The 11,654-nt window shown below is 49.5% G+C and overlaps 1 protein-coding gene across 1 annotated transcript; it reads right to left on the reverse strand.

Moving 5' to 3' along the window:
* Window positions 1-1,683: 1,683 nt before the first annotated feature.
* On the reverse strand, window positions 1,684-11,281 carry LOC128350110 (synaptotagmin-like protein 2). The gene is made up of 5 exons (XM_053307817.1): window positions 9,912-11,281; window positions 8,896-8,974; window positions 7,150-7,249; window positions 6,347-6,552; window positions 1,684-2,131 (listed from the first exon to the last, which is right to left on the reverse strand). The coding sequence occupies exons 1-5, from the start codon at window positions 10,104-10,106 to the stop codon at window positions 1,986-1,988; spliced, it is 726 nt and encodes a 241-aa protein (XP_053163792.1). The 5' UTR covers window positions 10,107-11,281; the 3' UTR covers window positions 1,684-1,985.
* Window positions 11,282-11,654: the final 373 nt, after the last annotated feature.

Here is an 11,654-nt window from a genome sequence, read left to right on the forward strand (position 1 = left end):
TAAGGGACATCTTGGTTATATGAACATACCCGTTACAAAGAGAGTTATTTGCATAGGTTTGCCTTAACAGGAACGGCAAGGAAGGAAGGGAAATCTGAGTAATGACGTTTAATGCGTCCACTAAAGAGCACAGCTCTGTCAAATAAATAAAGCCTTTGGATGCCAGAGGAGAGACCACAACTCAGTGAGAGAGAACATGCCTGGCTTGTCAAAGATCCATTCTTTGCAGACATCATATAGAGAGGAGAGCTGGTCTTGTGGTAGCAAACATGATGTCCCCTTAGCTAAGCAGGGTCTGAATGGGAGACCACATGTGAGCACTGTGAGATATTCCCTTCAAAGGATGCAGCTGCTAAGAGCATCTAGGTTCCAAGTTCCCTCCCTGGCTTCTCCAAGGTAGGGCTGAGAGAGACTCCTGCCTGCAACCTTGGAGAAGCCGCTGCCAGTCTGGGTAGACAATATTGAGCTAGAGAGTCCAATGGTTGGACTTAGTATATGGCAGCTTCCTATGTTCCTATGACTGAATATACAGTTTCAAGTAGGTGGGTGGGGGTGGGAAAGGCCCCCACCTGAAGACCACTGCAGCCAGTTAGGATATAGTCAGGTAGGGTTTATCAGCCTTGGGTCCCCAGCTGTTGGGACTACAACTCCCATCATCCCCAGCCACCATGGTGATGACAATTGCAGTCCAACCACATATGGGGATTACAATGGCATCGGCTGAGAACTCTTACAGCAGAGGAAGGCTTAATTCTTCTGTGGCCTGTCACCCGGCCCCCTTACTAGATTCTCTGTGGTCTAAACTTACGAAGCAAGAACACAGGCATTCAGGATTTTGCAGCAGTTAAGGTGTAAGTTGCCCGTATTAAATTCTTGAGGGGTAGCCATGTGAAGTCTGTTACAGTACCCCAACATTAAATGATTTCAACCTTGGACCTTCTCCAATCTTGTACCAGTCAGACAGACTGGTGGATTTATTGCAACAAATGTTTTTGTGGACAAGAGGCTCTTTCACCAGGGACCCCAATAAATCTTTTCGTCTTTAAAATCCCACAGGGATCCCTCTTGGGGTATGCCCCTTCCCCTTTAAGGATGTAGGAAGTACCTTGTTGGATTAGACTGTATTCAACACTTGTTTCCAGGGGTCAGCACACAAAAGGTCAGAAATGGGATTGTGGTCCGATAGCAGACTGAAGTGCTTCCTGGAGACTCGCTAATGAAATATTTTTCATTATATCAAACCATTAAAATCTTCAGCATTCTGAGCCCGATTCAAACATTATGCTGTACATGTGTTTGTGTGAATGACTGTACTGTACCTGTGTTCCTTTCAAAAGTGAACCTGGATACAGGCCCTTCAAATGCCTGGTATAGAGAGGTACTTCTGTACCTGTGTTCAGCATAACATGTGAATGAGTGTACCTGTGTACAGATCTGTACCTGTATACATTGTGCACCTGTACAAGTGTTGAACATAACATGTGGATGGGAGATGAATGCCAGCTCCTGGAGAACCCTCAGTCGATCCTGGAGAGCTGGTAACCCAGGCATATCCTAGTACAGATTTTTCATGTTTCATTTGCATCATGGTTTGCTTCAACTTTGTTGTGATACTGTGTGTACTGGTGGCTGTACTAGCCAAAGTTTTGTCATAACTTCCTCTATGGGGAGGCACAAACGAAACAGCATCATGGACACTGTAATAAAATAAACTATAAACATATTTACACCATTTCTTCCCTGCTCTCTGGGTACAAACCCAAAGTCGAATAAAATCTAAGGTCTAGATGATGGAGAGGTGACGAGCAGCAGGTCTTTCAGCTAGCTGGGATGTAAAATCCGCTCAGTCCTCTCTTGGGATGAGTAATAATACCTTGTCCTTTCGAAGTGCATTGCACAGGCAATCCTGAGGTCAGCCAGCTTTGCATTGGCCCTCTTCTCTGTGTAAACGGTTCTCCGTTCCTCTGTGGGCTGCTGCCAGCTGTTCATTTCAGCTTCCTTTTTCCAGCCAGAGAGCGCAAAGGCAGGGACGCTTCAATCCATTCATTCGCCGTGGTCATCATTTCCTGCCAAAATGCGACCTCCTCTTGTGTGGAGTCCATCCAGTCAACGGCAATCCCATAGCTGGAGCCTTTGAAAGAAACAAGAAACAAGTGAGCCTCGGGGAGGAGGAGAGCTGGTCTTGGGGTAGAGAATGTGAATGATCCCCTTTGCTAAGCAGGGTCTGCCCAGGTTTGTATTTGGATGGCTGTCTACATGTGAGTACTGTCAGATATTCCCTTTGGGGGATGGGGCGGTAGTTCAGTGGAAGTAGGGCTGGAGAGACATCTGCTTGAAACCTTGGAGAGCTGCTGCCAGTCAGTGTAGACCAGGGATTCTCAATGTTGGGTCCCCAGAAGTTATTGGACTTAAACTTCCATAATCCTCAGCCCCAGCGGCCTTTGGTTGGGATTATGGGAGTTGAAGTCCCATAACATCTGGGGACCCAACGTTGAGAATCCCTGGTGTAGACAATACTCAGACAGACAGACCAAGGGTCCTATGTCCGCTAGGCTGACACCATGCATTTGATCATGAGGACTCGAGGGAATGTGCTAAAATGAATGACAGGGAATGCCCACTGTAATACCCTGGTTCCTTCCAAATGGCCATAGGAATGCATGGCATTTCCAAATGGCCATTCGGTGCATTTCATGGCCATTAGGAAGAAACCAGTGCATTTCAGTGGGCATTCAATGCCATTCATTTTAGAATGCCCACCGTAGGACTTGCATACAGAAGGTCCTCGGTTCAATCCCTGGCAGCATCTCCAGGTAGGGCTAGAAAGATTCCAGCCTGAAACTTTGGAGAGACGCTGCCAGTCAGTGTAGAGTAGGGATTCTCAGCATTGGGTCTTCAGATGATATTGGACTTCAGCTCCCATAATCCCCAGCCAAAGGCCGCTGGGGCTGGGGATTATGGGAGTTGAAGTCCAATAATATATGGGGACCCAACATTGAGAATCCCTAGTGTAGACAGTACTAAGCTAGATGGACCCAGGGTTTGACTCAGTATGAGGCAGCTTCCTATATTCCTATGAACTGCTGTATCAGCGGCTATGAAAAGGGGCAACCTATGATCGTGCTCCTTTTTTGAGAGGTCATAATCTCTGCTGCAAGCAGTCAAGTTCATGGTAGGACTGTGTGTATCATAGGAACATAGGAAGCTGCCTCAGGCTGGGTCAGACCATTGGTCCATCTAGTTCAGTCTTGTCTACACAGACTGGCAGCGGCTTCTCCAGGACTGCAGGCCAGAGTTTCTCTCCGCCCTGTCTTGGAGTTGCCAGGGAGAGAACTTGGAACCTTATGCATGCAAGTAAAAAGATGCTCTTCCACTGAGTTATAGAACCTGCTGCATGCAAGTGTGCAGGTGCTCTTCCCAGAGCGGCCCCATCCCCTGAGGGGAATATCTTACAGTGCTCACACATGTAGACTCCCATTCAGTGCAAACTAGGGTGGACTCTGTTTAGCAAAGGCGGCATTTCATACTCGTTACCACAAGACCAGCTCTCCTCCCTTAATGGTGTTCCTTGTCAAACACAGAAGAAAAGCACCATTGACTGTCTAAAATGGAAATACCCTATGGAAGATGACTCTGAATTTAAGACGATCCCCTTAAAAAGTAGAGGTTACATTCAAGTTATACCTACATTGACTCAAAAATAACAGGACTCTGAATATAAGATGACCTCCTGATTTCTAAGATCAAAATACTTGGAATAAACCTAGTCTTGTATTCAGGTAAATACAGTATAGTCACAGCGGTTAGATCTAGCTGTTTTTCTTGAGCGACCTGAGGTTTGCCAGCCCTGCCCTCCAGGATCCACTACTGAAAGTAATCCTGGAGGTTCTTCTGGCCTGGTGTGGTGACAGATATTGCATTACAAAAATGGGAGCAGGGGGAACCTTGCAGGAAGAGCTCCAGTCAGGGTTGGCAACCCTGTTACTCAAGGCCACTCATTTAACCCACAGGCTCTTCCAGGCTCAACGACACTGGTCTCGGAAGCAGGGATGGCCGACTTGAGACTCTCCAGATGTTGGTGGACTACAACTCCCATTGTCCCCAGCTGCAACACATATATATCACAGCAGTTCTCAGAGCAGTTTACATAGCAAAAGGGATGAGGAAATGGCTCTCTGCTCCAAAAGAGCTCATGGTCTAAAACAAGCTGAGAGAGAGGGGTGGGTGACGCGGAGAGATCCTAGCAAGAGCCACTGGGAAGGCTGCTATACTTTGTGTGCTGAACAGGGCCAGCTACTCTCCCCCTGCTGAATGGAAGAGAGCCGCCATTTTGGAAAAGTGTCGTTTGGCTCAGTCAGCAGGAGCCCCTTGAAGGAGGGCGGCCTTTGCCTGCGGGGGCTGCTCATTCATTATTCGCTGAGCAGCTGCTGTCCTCTCTGTTTTTCCACAGAAAAGTTCCCAAAGGAATTTCTATAGCAACAGCAAGGAGAAAAGATGGTTCCCTGCCCCAAAGAGGCTCCCAATCTAAAGGAGGGAGACACAAGGGAGACCCCCAGCAACTGGGAGGGATGCTATTCTAGGCTGAATAGGGCCAGCTGCTCTCCCCGGCCGCCATTTTGAAAAGGCGCTTCTTGGCCCAGCAGAGGCCCCTTAACGAGGCCGACCTTTGCCTGAGGGGGCCGCTCATTCATTATTCACTGAGCAGCTGTCCCCTCTGCTTTTCCACCGGAAAAGTCCCCAAAGCAGTTTCCAAGGCAACAGGAGTGAGAAGATGGTTCTCTGCCCCAAGGGGCTCACCGTCTAAAAAGAAAGACAAAGGAGAGCCCAAGCAACAGCCACCTAGGCTGGGCTGGACAGGGACAGCACCTCTAAATGGAAGAGAGCCGCCATTTTGAGAAGGTGCCCCCTAGCCTGGTCAGCAGGTACTTAACGAGGCCGACCTTTGCCTGAGGGGGGCTGCTCATTTATTATTTATGGAGCAGCTGTCCCCTCTGCCGTTCCACAGAAAAGGTTCCCAAAGGGGCTTCCACAGCAAAAGGCATGAGTAGATGGTTCTCTGCCTCCAAGGGGCTTGCAGGCGAAAAAGAAACACCAACGAGACGCCAGCAACAGTCACTGGGAAGGACACTGGGCTGGGCTGAATAGGGACAGTTGCTCCCCCTCTTGTGGGATACGAGAGAGCCGCCATTTTGAGAAGGTGCCCTTCGGCCCAGTCAGCAGGGGCCCCTTCAGCAAGGCCGGTCTTTGCCCCACTTCTTATTTATCCCCCTCACTTGTCTACCCTGCTTCTCGAGCAGAAAAATTCCCCAAACAGCTTTCATAGCAAAAGCAAGGAGAAGATGGTTCCCTGCCCCACAGAGACACAAGAGAGACGCCAGCCAACAGCCACTGTAGGGACAGTGTACTGGTCTGAAGAGGGACAGTTGCTCTCCCCCTGCTAAATGCAAGAGAACTAGACCACTTTCTAAGAGGTGCCTCTTTCCTCAGTTAGCATGACTGCTGCATTTCACCATCATCTTAAGCGACAAATTGAAACAAACTCTTGCACAAATATATCAATAGGATCATATAGTCAAGAATGACAGGGAATGCCCACTAAGATGCACTGGTTAGAAACATAGGAAGCTGCCATATACTGAATCAGACCATTGGTCTACCTAGTTCAGTATTGTCTTCACAGACTGGCAGTGGCTTCTCCGAGGCTGCAGGCAGGAATCTCTCTCAGCCCTATCTTGGAGATGCTAGTGAGGGAACTTGGAACCTTCTGCTCTTCCCAGAGCAGCTCCATCCCCTGAGGGGAATCTCTGACAGTGCTCACACTTCTAGTCTCCCATTCATATGCAACCAGGGCAGACCCTGCTTAGCTAAGGGGACAAGTCATGCTTGCAGCCACAAGACCAGCTCTCCTCTCCTCTCCATTGGCCATTCAGAAATTCCATGCAGTCCCCTTGCCATTTGGAAAGAACCAGTGCATTTTAGTGGGCATTCGCTGTCATTCATTTTAGGATGTCCTGACCCGAGTCCAGTGTACAACTTGCATGCTGATGGCTTCAGGTTCAACCCCTGAAATCATCCGGGCTATGTTAGTCATGACTACATCCTACTAAAATTAATGGGAAATTAATGGGAAATGAACGGTACTCATTGATTTCAATGGTGCAGAGGCCTGGCTTGCTGTGAATTCTAATTTCCGCCCAGCCACGCTTCTGAAGAGAAGCCCTTTCCATTTTGATTTGCGGTCCAAAACATGCCCTTTGGATGTCTGCTCTCCCTGTTTATATTTTCTGGGCAAGGAGAACATGTTTCATGTCGAAACTGGAATGAGGCGAAAGGGCCTCGTTATTACCTGTCCCAAGTCCCAGCTGGATCCCTCCCAGAAAGTGATTGGTCAGTTTCTCATGATCCCAGACGGTCAGCTCGACACAGGCATCCTTCAGATCTTCTGTATGAAAGCCGTCGTACACGATGGTGTGGTTAAGCACTGGGTTGGAGTCCCTCTGTACAATGAGGGTCTTCTGGTAGCTCTTTTTACTGGTGTCTGGAAGAACGTAGCTTGCAAGGGAGAAAGAGCATCTGACATCAGGCAGAATGGCGACAGAGAAATGTCATCTTCCACTTATTTTTTCCAGTCATTCAGCTAAGCAAACAGAATTCAAGCCCTCCGGAGCCTAGCTATTACTATTTATTATTACTTTAATATCCACGATGGAACTTGGATCCCAAGCCAAGAGAGCGGAATTCATAGTGGCAACATTTAACACACTTAAGAGGCCTGCTGGGATAAAAAAAATATCAAGAGATGATTGGAAAACGAGCAGGGAAGGCACCACCAAGTGAACCTCAAGTGGCAGGGAGTTCTACAGAGTGGGGGATCCGAAAAAGCTCTGTCCTGCATCGCCACCAACTGAGCATCAGACAGAGGTGAGAAACAAAAAGAGGGCTTCCCTCATGGATCTTATATGGTGGGTGGAGTCATGTTCAGATATGTTGGCTCTAAACTGCTTAGGGTTTAAAGTGGTAGGGACACCTCTGAGCATTTCTTTGTCAGCGAAGGTATGTGTGATGAATGAGCACCATGGAAGCATATGGTTGTGCTTGCTTGGGTCCGTGTGGGTATGAAATCCACCCCCCGCCCCATGACACACCTACCATTTCACAAAGGAGCCCACTCCGGAGGGACGTAACTGGGGCAGATCTTTGGTGTCCTTGACCCAGATATGGACCTCCCCAGACGGAGGGGTCTTTCGACCTGCCATGAAGGATCAAGAGACATAGTTGGTTGGTTACCAAGAAGTATGTTAGCTTCCTTCATCCAAAAGTCTTAATAAAACAGATCCCAATGGACAGTAAAATGTGCTATAGTGGATAAACTGGGGCAGGTAGATTCCTGTTCACATCCCTGCTCATTAGCGGGGCTCACTGGTGACCCAGTTGCTCTCACTCAATCTCGCCTACCTTGCAAGGTTGTTGTGAGCATAAAATAGGAGGGAGACTGTGTGTACTGCCCTGTGCAAGGAAAACATGACATTGATAACAAGTGAAACCATTCTTTACTTTATAATATGGGGTGGGGCCATAGATCAGTGGCAGAGCATCTGCTCCGTATGGAGAAGGCTGCAGGTTAAATATTTGGCAGCATCTCCAAGAAGGGCTGGGAAAGACTCCTGCCTTGGAGAAGCCGCAGCCAGTCAGTGTAGACAATGCTGAGCTACATGGACCCAGGGCCTGACTAGAAGGCAGCTTCTTGTGTTCCTATGAGCACTCCTTGATCTTTGGGGGATAGGGCAGGTTGGAGGTTCAAACCTTGGTAGTATCTTTGGGTAGGGCTGGGAAAGACTCCTGCCTGAAACCCGGGAGAGAGCCGCTGCCAGTCTGTGCAGACAACACTGAGTTAGATGGGCCACTGGCCCGACTCGGGATAAGGCAGCTTCCTATGTCTGCATGACAGTAAACCAGTTTCCTGAGGCAGATCTGGATGCAGGGTCGGGGCTACCATTAGACCAACTAGGCAGCCGCCTTGGGTGCAGACCGCAGAGGGGCGCAGAGTGTCGATGTGTTTGCCAAGGGCACAAAATAGTCTGGCACCGGCCCTGCCTGGATGGTGCAAGGCGAGCTGCATGTGGAGGGCAAAGGAGCAACCCCCCAAATTAAAAGTCATTCATTATGCATTTTGGCTAGGGATATATTCCGTTCTAATCTCCGGTAATATATATGAGACGTTGAGGTTGCACATGTGACCGTCGGCTGCTGCTTCCAAGGGCTGTGGGGGAAGGCAGCTGGTCACCAGATGAGTGGAAGCCGTGCTTCCCTCCGCTATGCCACAAACCCACACGAGCGGCGGCGTGGAAAAGGTAAGAGCTGGGAGTGGGGACACTTCCCCCTCCTGCCGGCCGCTCACACTAGAGTAGTCACTGCACTCGGTGCAGCCACTCCTTCCCCCAGCTCGCTGCTAGAAATGGTAGCAGACCAGGGGAGGGGGAGCCCAGTGAGCACGATCGCCACCAAGTTAAAATGAACCTCGATTAAACAAACCATGGTTTGTTGGCAAGGTTAAACAAACCTCAGTGAAATGAACCTAGGTTAAATAAACCCGGTTTGTTGGTGAGGTTAAATGAACCTCGGTTAAACGAACCCCAGTTAAACAAACCTCTGTTCATTTAGCCTCGGCAAATCGCCGGGCTAAAAAGTTGGACTAGCGGGGGCGGAAGCACCAGGATCGGGAAAAATCCTGGTGCTCCACACGAGCAGTCCAACCCAGTCTGGGCGGCCCTAGCCTGGGTTGGGCTGCTGGTGTGAATAGCCTCGTTATATACAGTCACGAGAGTGGCTATTTCATGGAGTCTCCCTGTTAGCAGCCTGAAACATTTTTCTGAAGGCACAAGGGGTTTTTTTTACCTAGGGATCCTGGTGGGATGTACTTAATGGACAGGTTTATCACTCCTCGATGGTCAACGCAATTGATTGTAGAGAGAGACTGCAACAGAAAAGTCTACGATAGGCAAAATGCGCATAAACACATGGATTTTTGACCAGCTGATGATCAGAGCTGGTGCTCTGGAACCAGTGTGCAGATTTCCCCTATGGATTTGAGGAGTTCCCCCTCAATTTAATGCACTCCTCCACGAACTCATATCTCAGAGGCCATATCGCCACTCCCAAAGTGTTTTTCCCATTCCCCCCCCCAAATTTCTTCAAGCCAGGAGACTTTTGCTGGAGTTGTTATGTTAAGCATATCCACACCCACAAGGGAAGCGCACTTCCGGAATTTTGGGAGCTACAAGCTGATTTTCGTGCACAAAATTCGGGCATTTTTGCAATGTTCAGAAATGTTGCAGAAAAAAACTGTGGCTGAAAATATAGAAGGGAGGAGTCAGAGAGCAGCCACTGTCCATTTCTCACCAGAACACTCTCTCTTTAAAGGCAAGGAGAGTCACTCCAGCTCACGCTGCCAATGCAGCAAAGGCCGATTTCATTACCAAATGGGGTAATGAAGAGAGTGAAATTACCCCCCCACACACACACACGTTTGATGTCAGATATGGGGGCAGATCGGGGCCGCGAGGTGCGGCCCCAGATTAACAACGGCCCAGGTTCTTTGAACCTATTTGCCCAATGGTGGCTCTGCTCCTGGGACTAGATGGGAAATCTTTGCTAAGCTGAAATCCTGCTTTTGCTTGCCTTCCTTTCCTGAGATCAAGGGAACTGCAGGCAGAGCTCACATTTCAGTGATGCTTGCAGTAGCCTCTACACATCGCTGCTGCCTGAGCCGTCTGAGGTTGTTTTTGAGCCTCGGCTCTGTGGTGGTCCATCCGTTGCAAACTCTCACTTTACAGATCAGGCCCTTGCGCTTTACACACAACCCTGAAGGCATATCTTGAAGGAGAATCCCTCCTTGGCTGAAGCACCCTCACCCGGGGTTTCAGCATATACCAGTTCAGCTTATTGTTCCTCCAGTCCCAGCCGGCCAGGTCTACTTCCCTCTCACCCAAGAAGCTGTTCCTCCCCAAAGGGTCATTGTGCCACACCGAAAGACTCAGCTTCCGAATCAGCAGAACCATTTTCTCTATTTTATACTGCCGAGAAGGAGAAAGAGAGTTTAGGAACATAGGAAGCTGCCAGATACTGAGTCAGACCCTTGGTCTATCTAGCTCAGGATTGTCTTCACAGACTGGCAGCAGCTTCTCCAAGGTTGCAGGCAGGAGTCTCTCTCGCGGCCTATCTTGGAGATGCTGCCCGGGAGGGAACTTGGAACCTTCTGCATGCAAGCAGGCACTTGCTCTTTCCAGAGCAGCCCCATCCCCTGAGGGGAATCTCTTCCAGTGCTCACACGTTTTCCCTCATCTGCAACCAGTGCTGACCCTGCTTAGCTAAGGGGACAAGTTGTGCTTGCTACCACAAGACCAGCTCTCCTCTCCTTGAAACATGCATGCGTTTTGCTTTTAGGAACATAGGAAGCTGCCTTCTATCCAGTCAGACCCTTGGCTCATCTAGCTCACTCTTGTCTACCCAGACTGGCAGCAGCTTCTCCTACATTACAGGCAGGAGTCTCTCTCCTAGCCCTACCTGGAAATGCTGCCAGGGATTGAACCTGGGACCTTCTGCATGCAAAGCAGATGCTCTGCCACTGAGCTGTGGCCCCATATCTTATTGCACTTACATGTAGCTACGCATCTAAATGCAAACTAAGGCAGACCTTGATTAGCAAAGGGGACAAGTCATGGCTGCTCCCACAGGGCCAGCTCGCCTTCCCTTTTCTTCCTGTTCTCCCAGTTACATCATACCACAGGGCCCAGTTAATGGTCTGGCAGCTCCTTGGTCAGCATTCCTGTGGAAGATGGTGGAAGGCGATGCAAGTTGGTGGAAGACAGGCACGTAACAATGATAGGGCAAGGGGAGACAGTTGTCTGGGGGCCCCACTGCCTGGAGGGGCACCCCAGGGGCACCTCATGTGACTCCCCATTGCCCCCTGCCCAGCCCCATAGCCTCTCAGCCCCTTGCCCTCTTGGCCCCCTCTCCTGCTGGTCCTCCTGCTCGGCCATCCAAGCAGCAGGCAAGCTGCTTTTCTCCCGGGCGCCTCTCAGCGGATCGGCGGGTGGGCGGGGCTTCCACGGAGGCCTCCGTGTAGGCCGCAGTGAAGCCTGAACTCGAGTAGGGCCCAAGCCAGCCAGGAAGGGGGAGGCAGCCAGAGTGTTCTCTGCAGCAGAAGACCCCTTGCTGCCCTGCTTAACCCAGACCAGCATTTTCCAGGTAGAGTGTGAACTCCTTTTTGTGGTTACCTTTCCCGCCCCCCCCCCCCCCCTATATAGGGATCTGCTTGCCATAGAGCTTGGATATGGGGGGGGGAGGGACCGAGAAGTCTCTGAATATTTATTTCGAAACAGCTTGGAAAATTTGCTGACTTTAAAAAACTATCTAAAAAGTCCTATAAGTGGCTTGTTTCATGGCAGAAAATTGCAAAAACTTCTGGAACAGTATTTTATTAATTTTATTTATTCATTCATTCATTTATAAATGTTCAAGTTGTTTTGCAACCCAGAAGGTCTGAGTGAGAACTGTGAAGCATGTGTGGTGCTTTTATTTTATTTTATTTTTCTTGTGTGTGAACTGCTCCCCAATAACTTGCAGGGACTTCAGAGTAAATCTGGCCAACATGG

This window comes from Hemicordylus capensis, chromosome 3 (assembly GCF_027244095.1).
Source record: "Hemicordylus capensis ecotype Gifberg chromosome 3, rHemCap1.1.pri, whole genome shotgun sequence".
Taxonomy (NCBI): Eukaryota; Metazoa; Chordata; class Lepidosauria; order Squamata; family Cordylidae; genus Hemicordylus; species Hemicordylus capensis.